Consider the following 23,600-nt stretch of genomic DNA (forward strand, 5'->3'; position numbering starts at 1 on the left):
CGGCGAGAGGAAAAATAAATTAAGAGAATAAGGAAAAGAAAACGACTCACCGGTAATGACGTCAGCCGTGGAAAGCGAACCGGATCCAAAGTTTCCCGCGGCAGGTCGATCCGCCGGCGCGGACGCGGCGATTCACCGGCCCGGCCTGGCCGGGCGTGAACGACGTCGACGACGATTCCTTCGTGCGGCAGTCACGACGCACACGCGCGCGCCCTGACACATATGTACGCACACGCGGGAACGCCGGCGGTGGCGCGTATCCTATTTAGAGAATTCAATCGACCGGTCGATCCGTAAGACGACTCGCACCACGTCACACCGCAGCATAATTCGCGTCTCGTGCGCGCGCGCGCGCGCGGAGGACACTCGTCGTCCCCTTGGCCCGCTTTCTTTCTCTTCCTCCTGCGCGTCTCCGTCTCGCACTTGCGTGTATTTACTTCACCCTTCGTCGTCTTCTTCTTTTCTTCGCCCCCTCCTCCCCTTCTCTTCTTTCCCTTTACCTTGCCTGTCGCACCCGCGCACTGTCACGCGTGCACGTGCACCGTCACGCGGCACCACACACGCGCGTAGACACCGCCCGGAGAAGAATCGCCCAAACTCACGTCTCTTCTTTCTCTTCCTTCTCCGTCTGTTCTTCGCGTCGCCGCTTCCGCTGCGATCTCTGTGAAAAGGATGGGATTTTGTGGAAAATGTGTCGAATTAACGCACTCGCAGAATCGGCAACGAACGCGCGCGGCTCTCTGGAACGCGAGGAGAACGCACGCAACTTCGCGCCTCGCGAGGCGCATGCGCGCGCGATAAAGCGCGGATAACTTTACTGAGGTGCGATCGAGCGCGAGAAACGATTCGACGTGACCGATTCGAAAAGCGAAGGAATCTTTTTGTGAACTTTTTTTCGCTCTTGTTTTATAAAATATTTTTTTAAGCACATTTGCTCTCTCTTATAAAATTTTATATTTATTTATCGTTTTTTTTTTCGCAAGATTTATTCAATTTAGATTAATTATACAAGTAATGCATATTCACGCGTATTTGTCTCATTTGCATCTCATTCCTATAATCCATCATGCCCGTATGTTGGCGATATATCTCATCGTTGTTTATCCTATTATATCATGTTTATTTTCATCCGAATAAGTTTGTAAATCGGAAATGGTAAATTTAGATGCTGACCACACGCGGACGCCAAATAATTACGAAGGGTTTCGGTTTCCTAGATTAGTACACCTCGATTACGCAATCTCACCCCGAGTATTTTGAATCACGTCGCGCTATCGTCGTCGGTTTCGTTTTACGGCGAAATAACCGCGACACGCGTTGTTTAATCGAAGAGCATTGCACCGACCCGACAGGCTCGTGTATATGTACGCGTCATTACATAGAAGACACACGCGCTGCACGTGTTCCGCGTGGAATGGAGGTACGATGCTATTAATATCGAAATACGTGCCAATATATGTATCACAAGAAACGATATCTCTTTCTTTCTCTCAATACAAATGTAGCAGATGTTCAGCCTTCGGTAAAGATAAATTACTGATTTTAATTTAGACAATTTAATATCCGAATATATATTAAAAGAACACAAATAGTAGAGACACGCGCGCGCGCAGTGATTTAATATAGGCGCGTTTAATTAAGAACACGATAATAATTGCGAGTTTCTCATGTTGCAATAAACAGTTGTTGGAAAATTTCATATTTATATGAAAAATTTATATGGAATATTTATTCAAATTAAATCGCGCTGTAAAAGTGAAAATCGGGCGTTGATATATTATATTCAAATCGGCAGATGTTTTTATTTCGTATACACCGGGTGTATGTTTTCTTCCTAACACATTCCGAAGATGGACAAAAATAAAGAATCTTACAACATATGGGATTTATTAGGCAAATTCAGAATTTCTCCGATTCCGGCAACCTTTCGATTCGGTCAACCTAGACGTAATCGTAAGACGAGAGACACGCCGTCGCCTTCTCAGTCGGCCGTTTGAGAGCCGACTGAGCCTATATCGGCGGTGACGGACGATTAGAAGAGGCGCGCTGTCCGCTCGACTTCCGGTTCAGCTGTTCGCACAAAGGTCCGCATATTTCTCCGATCCGCGTTTGTCGGCCTCCTCGCACCGTTGGTGCACCGTCGGCGGCGGGTTTTGTTGCGCCCGTCGTTCGTTTTCTCTCGGTACACTTCGTTCCGCTCTCGGTTATCCCTACCATTCCACCACCCTCTCTCTCTCTCTTTCTCTCTCACACACTCCTATATTCGTCCCACTCCGTTCCCCTCTGCTAGTAGCATTCAAGGTAGGCGCACCTCGCGCGCCCGAGAATTTCCTCATTGACCCGCGCACCTCCTGCGCTCTGTATTCCACCTGCGACTCGTCATCGCCGTTATTAATATCGTCCCCGTTGCCGCCGCGCCACGGCGGAGAGCTCGTTATCGTTCCCACGACGGAACCGCGCTATCAACGTTGCCTACGTTTTCATCGCCGGCGATCGAACCCCGCTAATTCCCCCTGACAAATTTGGTATTGGACAAGAGGTACTACCGAAATTAATGTGACTAATAAAATTTCCGAATAATCAGCGATCGGTAATCAATGATCGAGTAATTTATCATCGTCATTAACAAAAGGAATAGCTGGAGCTAAGATAATTGTCGATTTCTTAATCTTATGAAAATATGTATCTTTGTCCTGAGTGGACCGACAAATTAACAAATAGCTATGTTAAAAAAATATAGATATACTAAAAATATTTTTTTACTAAAACTACATTTAGTAAATATAAATGAGACATTTTAAATTAATCGCGTAGAGAAATTAAAATTGTTTTCAATACAATTATATCATTTATTTTACGCGCGATAATTGTATGAAATTACAATCCTATCATTCGATGGGTTTTGCGTCATCTTATGCTTTCTACGCAGAAGGGAAAAGAAAGAGAAAGAGGGAGAGACAAGGGAAACCCCGAAAAACATTCGCGAAAACACACACGTGGAAAATCGTGAAACAGCCAAAAGTCCGAGAAGGAAAACACCCTAGGGTCCCGTGATCGCGTGCTTCCGATAAGATCCCAACGAATAGTGATTCCTTCTCTTCTCCTCTCCTTCATCCGCCTTTTACGCGACTAAACGACGCGCCTCTCTCGATACCCTCTGCGTGCCGCCGCCTCCACGTTTCCTTCTTCTCGCCGTCGTTTCCATCCAAGTTGCCGAGTGTCCGACCTCAGTGGCCGAGAATTTCCTCTCTCCCAACACCAGCAGTAATCCCTCCTCCTGCGGAACAAAGTACGATTTCTCGTTAAGGCGTGTTTCACCGATGCCAATTGACGAAAAATAAATAGCGATTAGCGAGGAAGTAAATACTTCAGGAGATGAAATAGTTGCGATAACGTTAACACAGTCTTCTCGTCTCTCGTTTTAGGTTTAAATTTAAATTTTTATTCGGGAAAAAAGTGCGTTCCTTATAATTATATATTTCGATTTCATAACTTCTAAATTTTTTTCTCTCTCTCTCTCTCTCCCTCTGTTACGAGATCGTAAAAAAAGATGGTGAAATTATTCTAATCAGGAATTTTTTTTATATATTCTATTTTTAAATATATTTGTGGAATGCAAATGAGAAAGGGAGAGAGAAACGTTTAAAAATAAAAATCTTTAGCCTCTTGATACTCTGACGCATATTGTGCGTGAACGCGCGCATTTGCATATAATTAATGCGGAAATTTAGAAAGGTTCGCTGCAATCACGAAATGAATATTACACCAAGATTTCCATTGACTAATCGGTCCGTTTCTTTTCTCTGGAACGGCGAATACTTGCGGAAACTAATTACGTTACAGACTGAGCGGTGCACACGATAGTAACCGGTCACGCGATAACGAAACACTTGTAACTTCACAGAGCATTCTGCGTTTCGGTCTCTCTATTTTCCGCGTAATCGACGGCAATTATGAGCCGTGTATTTCCACGTACGCTAACTATAAATGAAGACGAATTAACATGCAAATGAGTGATCGAACGTGAACCGATGTAGGAGGAAAAAAAAAACAGAGATGCGCGTTGTTGCTACCATCGATTCAGTACCATCATTACATGCTCATTATCTGCAAAGTTGAAAATACGCGATGTGGTAGAAAGAAATTACGATTGCGTCAGGTTTAGGATAAGTGTTCGATAATGGCGGGGTATTGACCCCCCCCTGAACACGTTTTATAGATCCAGACAATGTGTGTGTAGAAATATAAGACGCGTATAAAACACAAATAGGTAGAAATGACATGTACAAAAGTGTAATAATATATTGTCCGTGAACACATGAAGAAAAAAATTTTCTAATTTTACACTGTTGCTGAAAATTTTACACATTTTATATCACCTCCCTTCAAAGAGAGAGATAAATAAACAAGATTGCTTTTGATTTTTCAAGAATAAAAGTACGAGACAGTTGCCAGAAAATTCTCTCCCCTCGATAGAATTATTAATACGTCAAATTTATTTATAGCTATTATCATCAATATTAATTCAATTTCTCTCCCTCTCTCACTCCCCTACGAGACTTAAATCCTTATCCTTGATACTTCAAATTACAGTTTTGGCAAATAGAACGTTCTCGTGAGAAGCTGCTGTAACCAAGATATCGTTAATAATAATTATTCAGAAATTTCGCGCGTGGGGATAAATTAATATTTACAAGTAAAATTTGCAAAAATCTCGGATACAGCGTTCGTTACGTCGTACGCATAAAGAAACGTAAAATATATATTTTGCAGGAAATCCGCAGCAGCCGACAGAGATACGGCAATTATGTCGGGATACGTGTACCAAGCACGCAATGGGGGCGCGATCGATCCTCGCGCAGTGCGGAAAAATACTGCGGGAGAAAGCATCTGACACGCGTTTTGAATTGCGCCGTCGGTGCCGTGTTGAAGGGACCCGGGTCGATTCGTCTCGCGAGCTTGAAATAGGCGACAACAACAAAAATGACAAATATCAGCTGTACGGGAGTAGTCTAGCTCTCTCGCGATCGATCCCCTCGTTACGCGGCGCAAAAATAACGGCATCTACGGTCATCGAAATTTTCCTAATGCCTATTCAAAAAAAAAAAAAATACAGGGTGTCTACTTAAATCTTGTAAAAAAAATTCTCTGAAAGTACCTTGATCTTTCAGATATTTTTGTTCACAATTCCAGGTAAAGAGAATATTTTAAAGATTTTTTCATGCAACTATGTAAAATAATTTTTTTTATTGCATGCATTTTCTAATGTTTTTCACGCATACAAAGGAAACACACAGAGCATATTAAGTTTCAAGTACTAGATCTGCAAATGTACTGAAAAAAAAAACTGGATAACTGTCGTAAGGTAAACATTTTTCACTTGCAAAAAATTTTCACTTTTTTATCACTAAAAATTAAAATAAAAAGTATGTGCACGTTTTGTTAAGATATTGAATATATAAAGAGATAGATATATACATATATTTATAATATATTTTAAACACATAATTCACATAATTTGGTTTATGAACGGATTGCCGACTGCTTACAATATAAGAGAAAAATTATTAAAGAGAAAATCTAAAAAAAATTTTTTTTTTTTTTGAGTCCGCATAAAATTCTATGGTAATTTTCTGATTTTTCTAGGTACAAAAGAAATCTCTGAGAATTTCAGGTTTCCCAGGGAATAGACACCCTGGAATGACTAATCTGCTCTAAAATAAAAATTCTATCGCGTTGAGAATAAAGTAATATCGCGTTTAATAATTCTATTAAAATAAAATTTTTCTAAAGATAAGAAAAAGAATCGACTCGAAATCAAGGAATCTCAAAATGCGTGAAGATATATATAGAAATATTTTGTATGCATGGTATGAAGAATGAACGGTTTTTTTCTCTCTCGATAGCTATCGTTGATCATGTACATGTTGAAAATTTTCTTGAAATCTAATCGTACGGTTCGTATCATTATGACTCGTGCGCTACAAGCTGAGTCATCGTGCACTGTACACATTAATGGTACACTTGGTCGTCCACCTTGAGGATGTTTCCTTTAAGGTACATTACGCATCCAGCTCTCTCACTATCTATTATAATTCAGCAGTAATACATATGTATCTCAAGCTTGTTTATTTAAAGGTTGTGAGGAATAAAAAAAAATTTTGGTTCTCGCTGAGTATTTAATAATATCGAATGCAACTGTCGAACCCTCCCTCCTACTCGATGAAATCTTTGAGAATTTTAATATTTCGGTATCACCTGTTCAATGGCGATTATAAAAAATTTCTCAATTGTGTAATATATTTATAAAACGCAACTTTTTTTTATTTTTTAAAGAATCAGAGAAAATCTTTCGAGACATCTATACATTTTGTTATCTTTTAAGAGAGCATAGAAATATATATATCACAGATACGATATGCTAAAAGAGATTTATATGTATATATTGCTACTAATTTTGCTGCTATCAAAGATAAAAGACGATTGCTAAAACTAGTATCGAAGACGAAGTGCACCTCAATAATAGCGGTTCACATATAAGCAGCTCTTTCTCTCTCTCTCTCTCTCTCTCTCTCTCTCTCTCTTTCTACGTGTATATTACTGAGCGGAAAGCTCTTTCGTAGTGACGCGGCCAGACTGGAGGACATCTTATTGGCCGGCTAACGTAAACACGCGTATGAGCAACACCCCTTGTCTCCTTACATCATGGAGTCCAGATATCTCTTTCGATCCGCGCTCTCCCCCCGTTACCCCGCTGCTCGCAGCCGCCGTACACATCCCCACTCTCGTCTCTAGCTTCACCCATTCACCGTTGGTGCGCAGCGTCTCGCATCTCCTTCCCACCCTGACTGCGACCGCGTTCCCCTCCCTCCCCCACCGACTCCAATCGCTCCCCGAGCCCGGCGAAGACTACTCCACAGCCGCGGCTCTCCTCCCTGCTGCTGCACAAACAACACGCCACACGCATGCGAGTTCCACTTCTCGGCGTTGCTGCACGGAGAGAGAGAGAGAGAGAGAGAGAGAGAGAGAGCTCTCATTCCCTCTGACGAGAAGCGCAGAGGTGGTTACCAGCGGCCGTGTAACCCTTGACTCGCTTGGCGGGTCCATCGTGCTCCGTATATTCTGTGAAAATCTTGGTCTCCTTGATTCAGAACTGAATACATTCGTAGCAGATGTAGTTTACGATATAATTGTCTTTAATTTTTTTATAATTTTTATCGTGTAGATGTACCGAGGATTTATTCTCTCTGATAAGGTCTATGTATCTATCACAAAAATATAAACAAAATATATCGATCTACCAAAGAAATATTGGAATATCGAGGATATCTTTCATCTCTTTTCGAAGCAACAAACGTATTGTATTTAAATACATTTACATCAGAAAAAAAAAACATCTAGTAGTATATAATATTTTTGACAGATATTATCATCAGCACATTTTTAAATAAAAAAAAATATAATAAAGATACAAATTAATAGAATTGATCAAATTTGCATAAAAGATATTTCCAAACAATTCGACATTGACTGTACATGCCATCACATCCTTGACAAAAGCCTTGACTTTTCGGTGAAGCAAAGCGCGCGCGCGCGCATTGGCAGATTTCGTAAGCGAGAGCCATTCGCTCGCTCTCGCCTCCTTTTTCTGATAGCTCTTTTCGCATATCTTTGCTTCATGCGTGCACACTTTCGCTAAATTGTTCCTCTTTTTTCTCCCGCTATCGATTATGGCGCACGCGCGTGGACAGCGCGACGGCGAAAGTAGAGGCTATTTCGTATCGCGAGCTTCGTAACAATCAAACCGTCTCGTTAATCGTGAATTTTCTCTCTTTAATCCTTCAACACACTTATGCTTGTTTTCGCAGATTTTCAATCTGTGGAAGTTTACGCTCATTCGTGTAATAACTCTGATAAATAATTGAAGAAAACGAGATGATTGTCTCTGTAAGGATAAATAATGATGCTCCAAGTGAAAAAAAAAAAAGAAAATGTACAAAAATGTTCCCATGAACAATTCAAATGATTTCATAGCAACAATTATGAATTATTAAAAGAACTTGAAGCGAAAAAAAAACTAATTACTCGATAATTACGTTCTAATGAATTAATTTATACGATAAATTATTAATTATATAATTTGTCTATATTATTATTATGTTATTAAAATAACAGACTTGATAATTATATTATATCGCTTAATTATAAAAATTAATTCAAATTGGACATCTGTAAGGAAATCTTCATAAAAAAATATTAGAATGAAAGAAAAAGAATCGTATAATATTTCGCGATTTTTCAAACATTCTAGTCGCAGGACGTATATATACAATAGAATGTAGCGAGTTGCGGATTGTTGCGCAATATTGCGTTCTGTAAACGCAGGCCCTGGCTTTTCAGGTCGACCATCGCGTCGAGCATCACATGAATCCGGCAAATTATTTTTCGATCTCGAGGAACGATCGCGTCTAAATGTCATTTAAACGCCGGCGATCTACACTGGTGGCTTTCCGCGTGTTCGCTGTATTTTTAAAATCGTTGCGTCATATAAAACAACGCGGCTGCGGAGAGAAAGTTCAAAAACGCCCTGTCAAAGGATATTTTAGGATCGTTATACCGATAGAGAACGCGGTTTACGCTCCGTTTGAAAACGATGACGACAATGACGACGATGACGACGACGACGCCGATCGCGCTCAGTAAGCCTTTTCCGAGCAGAGGAAAAATATGGGAGGGCCCTACCGAGATTCGATCATCCTAGAACTTTTCTCTCAGCGAGTAAACACTCTGCCATCGAGCCTCGTTGTTGCATACTACCTTACTCTCTCTATTCATATTCTTCCTCGACGCCTACAGTAATATCGACTTTCTCAAAGCTCGAGATGAAGGCAAATATCTCGCGGGGAAAGCGAGCGTAGGAAGAGTTAAAATTATCGTATTATCTCGAAGGGCGAGGGCGCGGGAAGATGCGTTCTCGCGCTACTTTAAACCCGGAACGGACGACGATTTTTGCCGTCGTCGTGCGCGTGATAGCCATGCCGTTATCGATTAAAACGCCCCACCTGCTGGAGGTTATAAAAACCGAAAGGGCCGTTCTCTCTCCCGCTTGCGTACTTTACTCGGCATGCATATATGCGCACGTGTGTGTGTGTGTTGGTATGATTCAAACCTCGTAAATCAGCGTCGCGTCCCCGTCCCCCCTCCGGTCGGTCGGTCGGTCGGTTGGTTGGTGACCTCGCGCGACGACTCCGACACACGACCAGCAATTATTCATTCCGCGAGCTTCCGAATCTTGTTACGTCTCGGATATGACAGCGATATTCTACCTTCGCGACTCTCGTATTCCCCACCTTCCCCGTCGGCCGCAGAGAGCCGACTGACATTCAATTTTAACCGGTTATAACCTGACATTCGTAGAATCGCGCACAAGTCTATTTACTCTATTATTAAGCTGTCGTCTAACAGTTTTACGTTCGCGACGAAGATCTTCGATGTTGCATTAGAAAGAGACGTTTTCTCGCGATTTTTCTTTAGAATCTAAAATTTTTCTCAAACACGAAAAGTCTATCGCGCAAAGAAATTCCGCTCCACATTTTCGTTATTTATTTCTCTCTCTCTCTCTCTCTCTCTGTAAAATCAACATCTCGCCGGTTATACGGCCGATAAAACCACCCTGTATACGCATATCCTCGCCGACAAACGGACGACAGACAATGTTCGGCCGACGCTCGGCGCTCGCTGATGCGCCAAGTCAAAATAAACGACGTTCTCTGTCTTCATTACCGCTCCCAGAAGCGGCGGGAACCGCTGTTGCGACGCCCCACCCGCCGCTTCTCCTCGTCTTCTTCGACTCTCGACAGGCATTGTCAAAGTCTAGAGCATAAAGCCCGTTTTAGACGATTTGTAATACGCGACAAAATTCCAGACAAAAATCTATTTATACTTTTATGTACCGTATATTCTCTGTGCATGTGTGTGTGTGTGTGTGTGTATGTATGTATTTCGATTTTTCAAATATTTTCTTTATTGCGCGGGGGGTACATAAAATTAACATCGAGTTGCGCATATGTATATCCGATTTTTTATGTCCAAGTATAATAAGACGAAAGATACAAGGGAGAATATAAAAAAAAAAAAAAAAAAATTAAAATGACGATTAAACTTTATCCTAAAAAAAATATTGACAAACTCAATTTTAAGTTAATTTACAAAAACAATGAAAGTCATAAAGAAACAGCCAGCCAGATAAAATTCTCGACGCCAATTTATAGTCAATATGGATATATCCGTTTCCTTTTTGAACACATTATTACTTTCTCTTTTTCTTACTTTTAATAATGAACAATCTTCCAATTTCTCGACGTATATTTATAGAAATAATAAAATTTTTTCCCGAGAATTGTCAGTTTTGTGAATTTCACAGACAATATTTTTTTCACTTTCTTATCTTAAAAGCAGATTATCTCGATACTGATTCGTCGATATCACATTTAATCATTAGAAGAAAATAGATTGATGCTAAAAATAAATAAAAATATACATCAACGTCTACGCGATTCTTCGACGTGTTTTTTTCCGCGACACTAGTCTACATCCGTTTGCAGATTTTGACGGATAAGGGGACAAGCGAAGGCCATTTTAACGAGCGGCGCATAAAAGAGGGGGAGGAGGGGAAGCCGTGATGCTCTCGGCCAACTTTGTAAACCCGCGTGTTTTTTGCCACGCCACCGCCGTCGCCGTCGCCGCTCGTGAACGGCGATTTTTTCAAAAGTACACGTCGCTCCTCTCTCGCGTCGCCAAATATATTTCAACCGGGTTATTATTATCTCGCGAAACCCAGAACGGTCGATAGCTCCGTCGTGGCCGCCGTGACTCAAAGTCGAAGCGACCCGAGAGCAGTCGAACCGAACCGAACTCGAGAGAACGTACACGCGGGGTCGTGTCATTCTTCCTTCGACGCGTGAAAAAGACGACCCGAGAGATGCATGCCGGGCTGGTCGTGATGAAAAATGTAAAGCCCCTCGCGATCGCGACGTTAAATCGCACGCGACACGAACAGAAGCACAAAGTCGGTCTACGGGCAACTCTTTCAACTTGACGACGCGACGTATTGATTGTGAAAAGCTTAGAATGACACATTTAGAACCTAAGAAAAATTGACCTTGGGATTAATTAAATATACGCGCAACATATGTATATCTAAAAATTGGAAACTATAAGAGAAAAATACCGCCAATGACTTGAAGAAATTATCCGTGTCATATATTTTTTGCTGCAAGGTTTTAATACGCTGTTGGAAAAAAAAAAAAAAAAAAAAAAAAAAAAAAAAAAAAAAAAAAAAAAAAAAAAAAAAAAAAAAAAAAAAAAAAAAAAAAAAAAAAAAAAAAAAAAAAAAAAAAAAAAAAAAAAAAAAAAAAAAAAAAAAAAAAAAAAAAAAAAAAAAAAAAAAAAAAAAAAAAAAAAAAAAAAAAAAAAAAAAAAAAAAAAAAAAAAAAAAAAAAAAAAAAAAAAAAAAAAAAAAAAAAAAAAAAAAAAAAAAAAAAAAAAAAAAAAAAAAAAAAAAAAAAAAAAAAAAAAAAAAAAAAAAAAAAAAAAAAAAAAAAAAAAAAAAAAAAAAAAAAAAAAAAAAAAAAAAAAAAAAAAAAAAAAAAAAAAAAAAAAAAAAAAAAAAAAAAAAAAAAAAAAAAAAAAAAAAAAAAAAAAAAAAAAAAAAAAAAAAAAAAAAAAAAAAAAAAAAAATACACTCTTTTCTCCGCTTATTTTTCGATTTCTTATAAGATACGTCCCGGAGTATGCTTTCGCGAAATCTGGCCATGTTGCGTACAACTTTAGCATTCGTTATCACGGCTATATCACGGCGAGAAATATCGGACGCGATATCGATTTCAGACGACGACGCGATGTCGTCGTCGTAGCGGCTCTGAATAAGTCAACGAACTATAGCCTTCATTCCGCTACGATAGGCTGTCCGTGTTATTTTCGACCAGGCCTACTTCCGGTACATTTTCCGGACCAGTCTGCGGTTTATAGTTTACGTTGCGAAGCAAGATCACTGGGGGAGCGTGATTTAGATATATTCTTGATCTCATTTCGTTTGATTCTCTCATCTATTTCTTTATAAAATCTTTTATAAAATTTTATGAAAGCAACTGGGATCTAAATTCAATCAACTGTCTCAAATCGATTAACATAAGCATGAGTAAGGTACGCAAGAGGCATATGTATATATGTATACATGATATATTACTTCGAGGTCATATTATAGAAGGTTAATTTTGCATGAGTAATACGGGCTGAAATATAACTCCAAGTTAATGAATTCGTCACTAGAGTGGCGATATTAATATAATACGATGTATCTTGTAACTCTAATTAAAAGAACGCGCGAAAGTTATGTTCATTAACGAAATTGTTGTAATATACAGTCAAGAATATTGGAATAGCATGTCGGAGTAAGAATAAATGAAAGAAAAATGCACAATAAAAAATTATGATTCCAATATTTCCAGACTGCAACAACTTGTACTTTATACGATGCGAATGATAGAATTAAGAGATTACAGAACTGGAACAAGAAGAGAACTCATAACAAAGCACGTTGCAATTTCTTTCAAAGTCGTTAATAATATAATAATAATAATAATAATAATAATCTTGTACAGATTTGCAAAAGCCACGAAACAGAAATAACGCTCGTCTAGCAAACTCGAAAGTATATATGTAATAGAATTCTGCACGTATCGTGTAACAAGAAACAAGATTATATGCATGAGAAAGTCTAGAAAGGCCTTATCTTTTTGAGTTACAAGCGATCGAGGATAAATGGATATTCGCGCGACTAAATTTTCACGGACGCATGTAGAAGAGATAAAGGTCGATATTCTTCATATAATTTAATTTCAAGCGTACTCGAATAGAACTTTAATATAACGTTTAATTACTGACAGATTTAATATTGAAACTTAGAGAAAGAAGGCTGTAAGGAAAGATAATGAGATGCAATCGAATTTGCAGAGCTGTATAATCATAATTATGTGATAATATTTAATTATAAGTATGAACCTTTTCATCTTGAGCGTTTATTAATTTTCAGAATTTCTCAGACGTGAAAACCGGCCCTTCCTTCCATCGGCCTCGCAAATGGACTTAACGCGTACGTACATCACCAGATCGATGCCTGCATGCCTGTGACGATGCTATAGGCGGTGCTACAAGTGCGTGCACACGTGTGTGTATACGTCAGCGTGCTTGAACATGGAACGGGGCCAAGCTAGCCGGTCACGTTTAAAGAAAACCCGACGACTCAGGAGGTGATAATCTGTCGGTTGCTAATATTTCGCTTTCTTGTACGAGCGAGATGAGAAAAGCTGGCGTCTCTACATCTCCTTTATCCGATTCCTTTCGTAAAACGCTTTGTCCTACTACCTACTTTTGGCAGAAACTTTGAAACTTTGATTGTCCTAGTCCGTGACACTTCGCGTTGTATTTAAAATTATCGGTACGGTCTCGATAATTGTTGTTGGAAACTAAAGATTCGCGACTTGTGTATTCATCGTCGCGCCTAAATGCCAAATGCAATAATAACATGCGTGTGTGCGTGCGAACGCGTGATAATTTCGCCTCGACTTTGGTTTGAGAAAGCAGCCGGCGTAACGATCCGTAAAATTTTCGCCTGGTCGAGAAAAATAAGAAATAAGACGGAAGAAAAGATCGCGAGCGATTTGATGATTCGTCCTCGTTCGCGATATCCCTTGCGAAAAATTGATAACAATTCGACGAAGAGAGAGCGTTAGAGTTGTCATTATCGCTCCCAATTAACACAGTGTCGATTATTTGCCGAAACAGCGCTCTTATCCACGACGATGCGATGCTTATATAAGTATGTGTGTATGTGTGTTTTTTTTTAAAAAACTTTACCATCTGAGTCACGCATGACGATGCAAAAATCTGATAAACGAGAACGTCATATCTTCCGATATATATATTTTCCTCCGAACACAGGAAACCGCTAATGGCCTGGCTTGGGAATAAAGCAACGTCGCAAAGTAACAGGTCCGATGAGATTGATGCGAAAATCTACGCAAAAGCGGATTTACTACAAGATAGCTTGGAACAGCAGCTTTTATCTCTCTCTCTCTTCGGCAAAATACCAAATTGCATTTCCAAATCTGCGATGTCAGCTTATACAACGAACCAACTAAATCCGTATGACTCATGAACTTGAGAAGTTTCTGATCGTTGCAAATAGTTCAATTATAAAGTTACGTATATATATTATATATAAAAAAAGATATACTATAATATATTTAAAATAATATAAAAATATTTTATATAAAATAATAGGGAATTTTATCACGTTTTCCCCCCTCCTCACATTTTCCTTCTCACATTAGGAAGAATTTCCGCATAAAATTGATTACTCGCCCACCATCAACGCCGAGATTATTAGGATATTATTAAGAATCAATACACACATATTTTCGCATTGAATTGCGGATATATCGCGAAAAATTATGCCGTTGCGTCGACCGCGTCTGAGCGAAACGCCGTTGTAATGCTTTCGGATGTGCGGCATTGCCAAGTATAAAATACTCGCGGCGAACGGAGGGATAGATCTGGCAACGCGAGAAGGAACGTCGCTGGCTGGTCGCGTTCAGTTTTCGTGATACGCGTCTGCTTTAACCCTTTCGAGACTCTCCTGGTACACATCCGGCCAAGGAAATGTATAGTAGAATATTGGTAATTTTTCGTAAAACGCGCGTACTCTTTCGTAATACAATGCGAATTTAATCAATAGTATGTCGAAAAAAAAAAGGTGGTTTGTAATTATAATCCATGTATATATGCTTTTGTATTTATATAACATATTCTTTATATCATAATTCTGCGATGAACAAAAAGCTTTCCAGAGGAAATCCATTGTACAAATAATTTTATTGAAAAAAGTTGCAGTTGTAATATTATTTCGTCGATATATAAATATAAGCGTGTTTTTAAACGAGAGAGAGAGAGAAAAAATGCATTTTGCTTTTTAATTATTGCTCAAAATAAAAATGTCGAAGCGAGGTCTGTTTTGAAAACACAACTTTTGCAAAGTCGACATAAAATATTTCGCGATAAATTAATTTTTTTCGCTGCTTTTAACCACGCGAACAATAGAGCCGTAACAATTTCTGGAGAGGTAAATTTTTACGACCTTATCCGCCACATCGGGATATTGAAGTCACCGAAATTGTAACGGTCCTGTCCGGAAATGCGTGCGCGAACGGAAAGGAAGTTGTTTGTCCTTTCGGAACGGAAAAAAAAAAAGGCGAGCGAGCAGACAGACGCGAACAGACAGAGGCGCGTCACACACGAATTACGTAATCGTCCTCCTATCAAAAGACTGGCCTCGCGACGCAGAGAAAGAGAGGCAAAGATTACACGAAGTTTATATGTATGATAAAAGTGATGCTCACACGCGGTGACTCTCAGCACGCGAAGTCTTGCAAAATATTCTCCAGCTTCTGATAACGTCGCGTATGGTGAACGAAATCGATAATATATTCAACGCAGAGAAGAGAGCCATATATATTTTTTATAACTTTAAACATCAAAACAGTAAATCGTATTTATTTATCTTTATGGGAAGCATGATAAGACCTGAAAGATTTCAAGAAATAATATATCCAAAGTCGACTTTTATATAAAATTATAAGGGATCGTCTATGTTACACATACAAATTATATAAATAATCGGAAACAAGGTAGAAAAAAAAAATTCAAACAGTAAATTGAATGTTATTGAATGCGAAACTGTGTGTGTTTACTGTATTCGAAGTATAATATAGTAAAAAATTTGATAACCCGCTCGCGATATATGGACAACCTTTCGTACTGAAAAAGTTTTGAAACGAGTCGATTCACCAAGCACACGACATTTTCACGTAAATCGACAGCCGTGCACATTCTCGATCAAAGTACTCGGCAGATAACCGATAAGATACTCGTCGATCGTCGCACAGACTTACGTAACGGTGGGCGTGTGCTCGAAATTAAATGCTCGGAGTATTCTCGAGAACGATCGGTCATAAATTCTTTTCTATTTATCTCTTTCTAGATGGAAAATATGTATATTTTTTGTAACGTAAGATAATCAGACTAATTGGAGATACACATTAAAAAAAGCACATTATATGAGAATTGTTACAGATATATCGAACATTACTTTTTGTCTAACGATAAGAGAAAAATGAACAGTATACGAAATGTATTAAATTATTTATACGATATGTAATATATTAGTAACACAATTCTTAATATTTTATTCAAACAAAAAGAATATATAACTGTTGTGTAAATGTAAATAACATTCAAATAATTGTGGCTTAGGCAATTATGGTAAATACTCATTTTATCTAATATTCGTCGTATGAAATTTTCTCCTTTATTATCGGACGAAGAATAATCTTGTTTTGACGTTATATAATTTTCACTTGACGTACAAAATAAATCTATAACATATATATGCGCGATATATTAAATATTCGGAAATCTGAACGTCGTAGCAAGATGGTCGAATATGTTGGACGCATATTCAGGAATATCGTGGACTATGGTGAAGCCTTCCTAATACAGCACGAGAGCCTCGGAGGCCAAGAATGTTCCGCGCGCCGCAACGGCGGCGGCCATCTCGTAAGGTCGTTTCGAGCTGGCCGACGTGTATATAGGGTGTATCAAATGTCGCGCACTTTCTCTCGGCTTGGCGGACTGGCTAAAGACCGAACTAGAAGTAGAATGTCGCTTGCTTCAATGTCGGGGCATTAATATATGCGAGAACGTGACGCGACGAGGTGATACGTCGATTGACTCTAATAAAAATACGTTTCGAATACACAACCACTTGTGTGGAATTTCGACAGACACACTCGGTGCTTATAATAAGGATTCACTTGCGAACGATGGCGTCATTTTGAAAAAAAAAATTGAAAAGAGCAATATATTATGTAAACAAAAATCAGTCTACAAAAAAAGGAAATATCTTCTTTTATGCAATAAATAATTTTAATATCAATATTAATATTGCGTGCGCTTGAAATATATTTTGTAACTTGGGCGAACCTTTTTTCAATCATTTTGATTAGCTATAATTCCTTTTTTCAATGATTCTGACTGAGCTATAATTCCTCAATTATTTCGCGTAAATTTTAATTTTGTAAAGAAGTTTACATCTTACTTATTAAAAAATTTTATATTAAACATTGAAACCTTTGCGATTGGTGCTTTGCAAAACTTTCCAACCGATTGATTTGTCAAAGAATTTATGATTAAGAAAATAAGCTTCTATTTTAATGGGAAAATAAAAATTTTTTAAAATCGAAATATATGTATTGTGTGATACATTCACAAGATGATAATCGCGATTTAATATCTCGGTTGCCGTCGGCGACGACTCGACGACGGCGGTATCGACCTCCTCGGGCAATGATTCGATAAGATGGAACACTTTGGTGTAGTAACATCGCTCGTTATAACGTTCAGAATTTGCCGCGCGCGAACTAATATCGGCGAAACCATCACCCAAGTCTCAAGTTTACTGCGTACACGATTGCGATCACGAGATTCGAGAAGTGCGTACTGACGTGTCGCGAAGAAGCATAATCGCACTTTCGGTATTTGCGACAAAACATGTACTACATAGACTAATTAAGCGTCTTAAACTTGTACACGATCAAATAGAATTTTCGTTAAAATTCTATTAAAGTTAACTAAAGTTTTTGTTTTTAATCGCACTCTCTTCGTTTTGAAATCCTCTTTCAGAGTGTTTACTCAAATCTTATAAAAAAAATTCCCTAATCTTCCAGATATTTTTGTTCAAAATTTCAGGTAAAGATAATACTTTGAAGATCTTTTTTTGGTGCAATTTAAAAATAAATTTGTTATTGCTTACGTTTTCTGATACTTTTCATTCCAACGAAAGAAAAAGAGTCTCTTAAGTTTCAAGTGCTAGATTTGTAAATATACTGAAAAAAAACATTGAATAATTTTCGTAAGATGAACATTTTTCACTTGCATAACATTTTCATTTTTTTATCACTAAAAGCTAGAATAAAGAATATGTATTGCATATTTAATTTTTATTTATTCTGTTAAGACATTGAATATGTATCAGAAAAACAGAGAATGTAACAAAGATAGAGATATATATTTATAATATATTTTAAACACATAATTCACAAAACAATATAAGAGCAAAATTATTAAAGACAGAATTTTTAAAACAATTCCCCGAGACCTAATAAAATTCCATTAAAATGAAATAAAACCTGATTTTTCCAAGCACAAAGGAAAGGCTTTCCATGTTTTTCCAGGAAGTAGACATCCTGTTTCACATTAATCGAATAATGAACATTTATTCATTAGAGAGCTTCATTTTATACTCAAAGCATATTAAAAAAAGATACAACTAAACATACTTGAAGAATATATTGAAACCTTTCTATTCGCGAAACGCAAAAAGCGCCAAAAACAAATTATTAAAAAAAAAAAAATTCTCGAAACAAGAGAATAAAGCATGTGTATATCCCATATTAAAATTTCCGATAATTTGTTTATATCTCGATTATTCTCCGACCACGATCGGTTCTGACTCGTGCCACTTTCACTTTCAATCCATCGAGTAATGAACTACAGGTCGAAATAACGAATGATTGATAACTCCGTGGACTGCATAACGATAACGAACGATTCGCAAGGAACAATGCAATCGAACCAATGTCGCGAAAGCCGATGTGAACGAGCCGTATGGTAGCGTATATACTTGGCAGAGAACGCCAGCGTTTAAATTAGCAGCAGCGTGCAAGAAAATCATAAAGCCATCGGCGGCTCGTCTGTGCTATAAGTTATAAAAGATCGGTCGAAAAGAGAGCGATGAGAGATTGCGACAAGCACTGGTACGAAACCTTACGCAATTCACATTCTTGAAAATTAAAATTGAAATCGAAGACTGGACTAAGAAAAAGAGAAATTAATCACGGATTTCGCTGGATTTTACAACCCAAACGGAATTTTCAAAGGTTAAAGTTAAGAATTGAAATATTCATGGAAACGATTAAAATAATTTTAAAAAACACGCCATTTAAAAAAATCACGTTCTTAAAAATTCTGGTTGTATAGTTTGACGAGCAAAATTCAACTTTGTTTTATAGATATCTAATCAAACTGCGCGTTTTTATTTCTCGAAGGGCGACTCTTTGGAATCGTCACACTCTTTTAATTATCACTTTCATATTTTCACTCGCGTTGTTTAATAAATATTCTAATCGAGAATGCATGTTGCACAAATCAGTATCGAAGGATCGCACTCTGTAGGATTTCACCGACGACGAGTCTCACAGATTGTAAAATTCAATATTTTAAACACCTTGAACGTGGCAAATATCAAAATCCGATATCAGATATAAAACAACTATATGGACACACGAGTAATTTTTATCTTTTTATAAAGAAGAAAAAAATATTTAATTTTATATTACAATATTAAATTTATATCTCGCACACCTTCGACACTATCGGTGCAATCACGTATAAATTTTAAGATCCATATCTTTCCAGAACGAATTTGATCTGCACAAACACATTTTATTTGTCACTCGCAATTGGACGATGTTACGTAAAAATGAGAATTACCCCCAAATGAAAAAAAAAAAAAAAAAAAAAAAAAAAAATCTCAAACGTACGATTTCACATATTACTCAATCATCATTATAACTCATCTTTCTTTTCAAACTCGTAAATTAATTTTTGGCACATCTTTTTCTATAAAGAACACTGTTCCATCATATGTATAATCACGATATTAGGTAATGATACAGATTCCTCCCGGAAAGATACAGGTAAATCTTCACCGTCGGCTTCAGCGACGAGACGTCGCGTCGCTTCCGGTGCGTTAATTTCCGCGAATCCAGGAGAGAGAGAGAGAGAAGCGAGTCGGAGCTATCGCGTTTCGTTGAAAGAGAGAAAGAGCTCCTGTTTCTTTTTTTTCCTCTTTTTAAAAATGAATATTTGCCCCCGGAGGGATACAGCGGGAGGAAATGAACGCACAATACCGCTCTTTTAGTCGAAAGATCACCGAGCGACTCGCCTCCCCTTCCTGTTCCCGCCGACGAGAGTCGGAGCACAATAAAACGCATGATATATACGTACGCGGAGCGAATCCGACGGGCCCGCTGTCTTCAAGTTCACACACGGAGCGGCGCCGAGAGAGATATATCCCCTATTAATAGGTCCGTTATTTTCGGGATCTCTCGAAACGCCGGCTATGTACTTGGGCGCTTGGCACTGCTGGACTCTTGGAGCACAAATATGAGCGAGGAGACGTCGAAAGCTCGATCACACGCAGGAATATATCACTGTGAAGATCGAGGGAGAGCGGTGACGAGACGATGGCGAGTCCGTCGACGGCGAGGAGACACGTAGTAGATGATGGCAGACGGGCGACGGGCACGCAGCGACGAGGGTTCGAGGAGCGAGAGAGATCCGAGAACGCGGGAACGAAACCGGGCACCAGGCTTCATGCACGTGTGTAAAAAAGAAAGAAAGAAAAAGAAAAAAAGGAAAACGGGCGTGATGGTGGAGCACTCGGTCGGTAATCGCGCATCCTAGTAAACACACGGACGGGGACGATGCCAACGCGAAACGACGGCGAGAGATATTGCCGCGGGCGAAACAAACAGCACATACGATATGAATCGGCGATACGATGATGAACACGCGAACGGACAAACGTTCGGTCGTGACAAACGCGATCGCGTACTGCGACGCGGCGCGACGCGACGCGATGCGACGCGACGCAGCGCATAGCGTTGTCGCCGCGTGCGTTCTCTCCGAAAGATCGCGACGACGAGGTTAGAAGAAAACCCGTATTCTCACTGTATTCACTGCGTACACTGTGTACCCGTAGTATACCAACGTTTCGTATTTTCGAACGCAGGTGCAAGAGTTTCACGTTATCGTCCTCATCATCATTATCATCGTCATCGTCGATTTCTTCCTCTTTTTTTTCTCCTTTCGTTCCTCTTAATCCTTATTCCGCTTTATCCTGAACGGAAAATAAAAGTAGGATAAATAGGAAGAGAGAGAGAGAGAGAGAGAGAAAGAGAAAGAAAGAAAGAGAGAGAGAGAGAAGCAACTGGGCGGAGGAAAAGGGAGAATGAGAGAAGGAGAGAGAGAGAGAGAGCGAATGTATTCGTGGCGGGTAGTTGATGTCGCTATGTGTGGGTGCGTATGGATGTGCGTGAGAAAGAAAATGAGAGATTACGCACACTCGCGTGATTACTTAAAAGAGAGGGAACGAGAACCGGAGGAGCGAGCGGGAGAGAGAGATATAGGCGAGAATAAAAGAGAGATAGAGAGAGAGGGAGGGAGATGGAAAGAAAAGCAACGGATAAACGTGCGAGAGAGAGAGAGAGAGAGAAAGACGGATAAACGCAAGGACAAAGAGAGAAGCCCTTTTTCTTTCTTAGGTCTCTCTCTTTCTCTCTCTCCGTGCTTAATTTCGTCGTGGACGAGACGTTACGTGACGCGAAGCGATCACGAGAGAATGTTACCGACGGCGACGATGACTGTGACGATGACAAGGACGACGGCGATGAATATCCCTCGTCGTTCGCGCACATTAATCTTCCCGAGAGGCTTACCCGCGGCGAACTTATTCCCTCGGTATATCGTATTCCCTAGCGATGTGACATTCGCCGATAGTTGCACCGGCGTTAGCGAGCAACAACCACCACGACGACGACGACGACGACGACGGCGGCGGCGGCGGCGGCGGCTGCTGCTGCTGCTGCTGCTGCGACGGCGGTGGTGGCGGCGGCGGCGGCGGCGACGACGGCGGCGACAGCGACAACGGGCCACCGCGATTAAAAAACACTCGCGTTCTCGCGCACTCGCGACCCGACGACGACACGGTGTCTCGCTGCTGCGGCACGAAAATCGGCGCGGCCGGTCCACACGGTGTTTTCAGGGCCGCCAGGTTAACGTCACGAAATCCACCGCACACAACCATAGATCCAAACGGCGGACGGACGGACGTAAGGACGGACGGCAGGCTGGCAGGCAGGCAAGGCGGAATTACGGGTGAGGCGGCGGGCGGGGCGCGGGGGGGCAAAGGGAAGGGAGGAGAGAGGAGGGAGAGCGTTCGAGGCGGGCAGCGGGGTGAGGGTAACGGGCCGCCGGGCGAGAGCGGACGAGGGGTCGCGCGCGATGTGGATCGGAGTGGGAGGGAGGGAGAGAGAGAGAGAGTGGAGTGGGACAGAGTCCCGAGAACGAACGACCGACCGAACGAGCGACGTAGCAGCTTCGCGCGCGCGATCATGGACTAGGTGGGGGGAGACTGCGCTAGCTCAGGATCGACTCTCGCGACGGAGGGGCCCTCTTTCGTCCTCGTCTCTGCACCTGATTTTCGCCGAGAAAATTTATTTTCGAATCTACCTCTTGAATCGATCGATGACGATGTCTTTCAAGATTCGTCACGATCGAATCGCTATCGCGAATTTTCATAGATCGTAAGATTTATCATAGGATCGTTCTCTTTGGTATCGGCAGACACGAGTAAAGCGCTCTCTCCGCTATATCGTGAAAGATCCCCCGACTTAAAGCGGATAGATCGAAATGCGTGAGCGGACAAGAACGAATGTCTTGCCGTCTGGCGTTAAATTCTCTGTTATGTTATTCGAGTGTTTAAGGATTGATGACGAAGAAAAGTACGATCCTAGAGCGATGTTTTCTTCAAACCGTATAGAATCTCGTACCATTTGTCGAAATTCCGTCGAAACGCACGCTCGCACGTCCTTTGGACTTGTACTTTCACTCGGGCCTTCCATTTTCTGTTATTTTCGGTCCGCCGAACGCGCTCGTTCCTCTCGCACGTAATAAAACGCGCACAAAGGGGCCGCCTCTCTCATCCATCTCGCATCTTGATTTCCACGCCGCGCCGAGGAAGAAAGAGATTCGAGAGATTCGTCCGTTTTGTAATTTTCAAGCGTCTCGGGTGTGCAACGCTTTTCAAAAGGAGAATCGTTCGTTTGCAGGTATATCGCGAATTTTATCGAGATATATCCTCGTCTCGCTCGCCGGACGCGTCTAACAATCAACGTGAAACAGACAATCCGTGCGAATAATGCGCCGAGGAAGCGACGCGTTCGATACAAACGAGACACTCCGCTCCGTCTGCGCTGTTTCTCTTTCATAAACGTGTCAATTCAATTGCGTCTGCTTCTTGACGAATTTAAAACGGCACGATAATAAAGTTTCACAATATATGTACGTCTTTCTACAAGACTTATATAAACATACTTTGTAACCTGGCCGATTTTAACAAATCATTGAGATGACTCATTTTTACTTATATATACTACTACTACTATATATAAATTCCAGACGGATTAAAAAATATCTGTCAATTTAGACAATTATTATATATATGCGCCATATAATTTATTTCGACATTATTTTTAGATCTAAGATATTCATTTTAGAGATCGAAGACACGCTTGAATTTTGACGAGGGTTACATATTCAGACGTAAATCAAATACAATCCGCGATATTCCGATGAGGGAT

At 40.0% G+C, this 23,600-nt stretch overlaps 1 protein-coding gene across 1 annotated transcript; it reads right to left on the reverse strand.

Annotated features, from left to right (window-relative positions):
- Positions 1 to 585: 585 nt before the first annotated feature.
- On the reverse strand, positions 586 to 22,104 carry LOC115235506 (protein phosphatase 1 regulatory subunit 37-like). The gene is made up of 3 exons (XM_029807356.1): positions 21,845 to 22,104; positions 21,678 to 21,805; positions 586 to 3,277 (listed from the first exon to the last, which is right to left on the reverse strand). Exons 1-2 carry the CDS (start codon positions 22,043 to 22,045, stop codon positions 21,689 to 21,691), a joined length of 318 nt encoding a protein of 105 aa, XP_029663216.1. The 5' UTR covers positions 22,046 to 22,104; the 3' UTR covers positions 586 to 3,277; positions 21,678 to 21,688.
- Positions 22,105 to 23,600: the final 1,496 nt, after the last annotated feature.

The sequence above is a fragment of the Formica exsecta genome, unplaced genomic scaffold (genome assembly GCF_003651465.1).
Source record: "Formica exsecta isolate Colony F162 unplaced genomic scaffold, ASM365146v1 scaffold11, whole genome shotgun sequence".
NCBI lineage: Eukaryota > Metazoa > Arthropoda > Insecta > Hymenoptera > Formicidae > Formica > Formica exsecta.